At 60.2% G+C, this 2,241-nt stretch overlaps 1 protein-coding gene across 1 annotated transcript; it reads left to right on the plus strand.

Annotated features, from left to right (window-relative positions):
* Positions 1-1,026: 1,026 nt before the first annotated feature.
* On the plus strand, positions 1,027-1,845 carry LOC140741524 (proline-rich protein 15-like protein). Its single transcript, XM_073071818.1, has one exon. The coding sequence runs from the start codon at positions 1,223-1,225 to the stop codon at positions 1,526-1,528; it is 306 nt and encodes a 101-aa protein (XP_072927919.1). The 5' UTR covers positions 1,027-1,222; the 3' UTR covers positions 1,529-1,845.
* The last annotated feature ends 396 nt before the right edge of the window (positions 1,846-2,241 follow it).

The following is a 2,241-nucleotide window of genomic DNA, read 5'->3' on the forward strand; positions in this document are numbered from 1 at the left end:
ATCCAGCCAGCCGGTAGTACTGGGGGCGGGAAAATGCCTCGATAACGGGAGAGGTCAGAGGGGAGAACGGCCAGGGCGGTTCAAGCCGACGGGAAGGCGGGGGTAACTCCAATAACCGCGCCTTGCGACAGCGGTGCGCAGAAGAGCTTCTCTGAACGCACGACCTGTCGAACCGTGAAGCGAAGAGACCAGGAGCAAACACTCAGTGGCCAAGTTTGTCCGTTATACGCCTTATTGTATGATGTGGGCGATCAGAGGAGGTGTGGGGCGCTCCTTCCCTCCGCTGGCCTGCGGGTCACCCTCGAGGCAAGGTGTAGCACCTGCTTAGCCCCCCGATCAGGGTCAGGTGAAACCGTGGGGGCAGGTGGCGGACGGTCGTATGAGCAGCCGGTGCAGATCACAAGTCCTGGTGATGCGACCACTGACCCCAGGCGGACAATCTCTGAACGGTATTGATAATGGCTGGGGGGGCGGGGGTCACCCGTCTTATAATGACACACTGCCCAGAAGGAGGGCAACGGCAAACCACTTCTGTTGAAAAAAATTGGCAAGAACAATCATGATCACCGTGAGCGTCATACGACACGCCACATAACGGGAGAGGGAATAAACACATAAAATAGAGCTTATACACACAGATTGATTGTGAGGCCGGGCACAAGGTGACCCTGACAGGAAGTGATAAAGTGGTGGTGTGCGGAGGAGTGGGGTCAGTGGGTGATTGGGGGTGTGTGGACCGGGGAGGAGGGGGGGGTCAGTGAGTGGAGCTGTCGATCAGCCTCACTGACTGGGGGCAAGTCACTGCCTTGGAGTCTAGACGCTCATCGACCGGGGGGGTGTTGAATGCCGCCGACCCCTCCCACCCCCCCACCCGCCGTGGTCTCTCTCCGACTCGCCTCCCCGGTCCCTGCCAGCGATTCCCTCGCGTCCTGTCCCGGGGTCAGGGCGTGGGGTTGGGGGGCGGGGTTTACCGAAGGTGTTTTTTATATGCGTGTGGCGAAACCTTCCCCCCACCCGCCTCCCGCGGTACAGAACCGCCCGCCACGTGACCGGGAGCGCCGCAGTTTCATTCACACCTGGGCAGGTGAGACACACACCTGTAACTGTCCGAGAGGCTGTGCAGAGAGGACGGGACGGGAGACGGACGGGCGCTCCTCTCTCTCTCACACACGGTCTGAAAGCCCCCGGCCACTGACCCGGACCGAAGCGAGTTCCAGCCGCCATGGGTGACGGCGGACCTCAGAGCTGGTGGAAGTTCACGTTCCTGCGCAAGAAGAACGGCTCCAAGGTGCTGAGCGAGCTGCCGGTGGAGCAGGGTAGCAACACCGAGGGCGGCGACAGGGAGGGCCGGGGCGACCCCCAGCTCGAGGCCCGGCTGGAGAAGATCGTGGACAGAAACACGAAGGGCCGGCACGTCAGGGTCTCCCACTCGGGCCGCTTCAAGGAGAAGAAGAAAGTGCGCTCGAGTCTCTCCGAAACCCCCGGCTTCTTCACGCCGGCGGAGGCCGGGTCCGGAGCGGATCGCTGACAGCTGGCCGGGGCGCCGAGCGCTCCCGTCCGGGGACTGACTGCCCGTGGCTTTCCCAGATGGGAGGATTCCAGCCGAACAGCGCACGGAGGGGGCGTTCCGGGGCATCCCCTCAATGGGCTGACACTCGATTGAAACCTGGACCCGACCTTAACTACAATTTGCGTGATGGGCTGTTAAGGACAATCCTGTCTTGGAATGCCTTTAAAGGGTTAACCCCCCTCCCTGCGATCCACCTGGGGTTAATTTCCCCGACCGCGTTTGAACTTCAGGAGACATGGACATTGGTTTAGAGTGGATGCTGCTCCGGAAAACGACCGGTTCTGTGTGGTGACTAGTGACTGATTTGGCGGGAACGAACGGTGAGCTCCGGAGGCCGGGGAGCGGCTGTCGCTGTACGGACGGGTCTACCGTGACCGGACCGACCGACCGACTGTGAGCGTCTGAATCCTGATAAAGCGGCTCGTCCCGAATCGTCGTTCTTTACTCACTTCCACAGAGGCTGCCCGACCTGCTGAGTTCCTCCAGCATTGTGTGTGTGTGTGTGTGGCTCTGGATTTCCAGCATCTGCAGACTTTCTTGTGTCTCTGCATGTGTGTGTGTGTGTGAGAGAGAGAGTGTGTGTGCGTGTGTCTAAGTGTGCGCGCGTCTCTGTGTATGTATGTCTTTGTGTGTGTGTGTAAGTGTGTTTTTATTGGTCTGTAAGAGAGAGT

This window comes from Hemitrygon akajei, chromosome 18 (genome assembly GCF_048418815.1).
Source record: "Hemitrygon akajei chromosome 18, sHemAka1.3, whole genome shotgun sequence".
NCBI classification, from domain to species: domain Eukaryota; kingdom Metazoa; phylum Chordata; class Chondrichthyes; order Myliobatiformes; family Dasyatidae; genus Hemitrygon; species Hemitrygon akajei.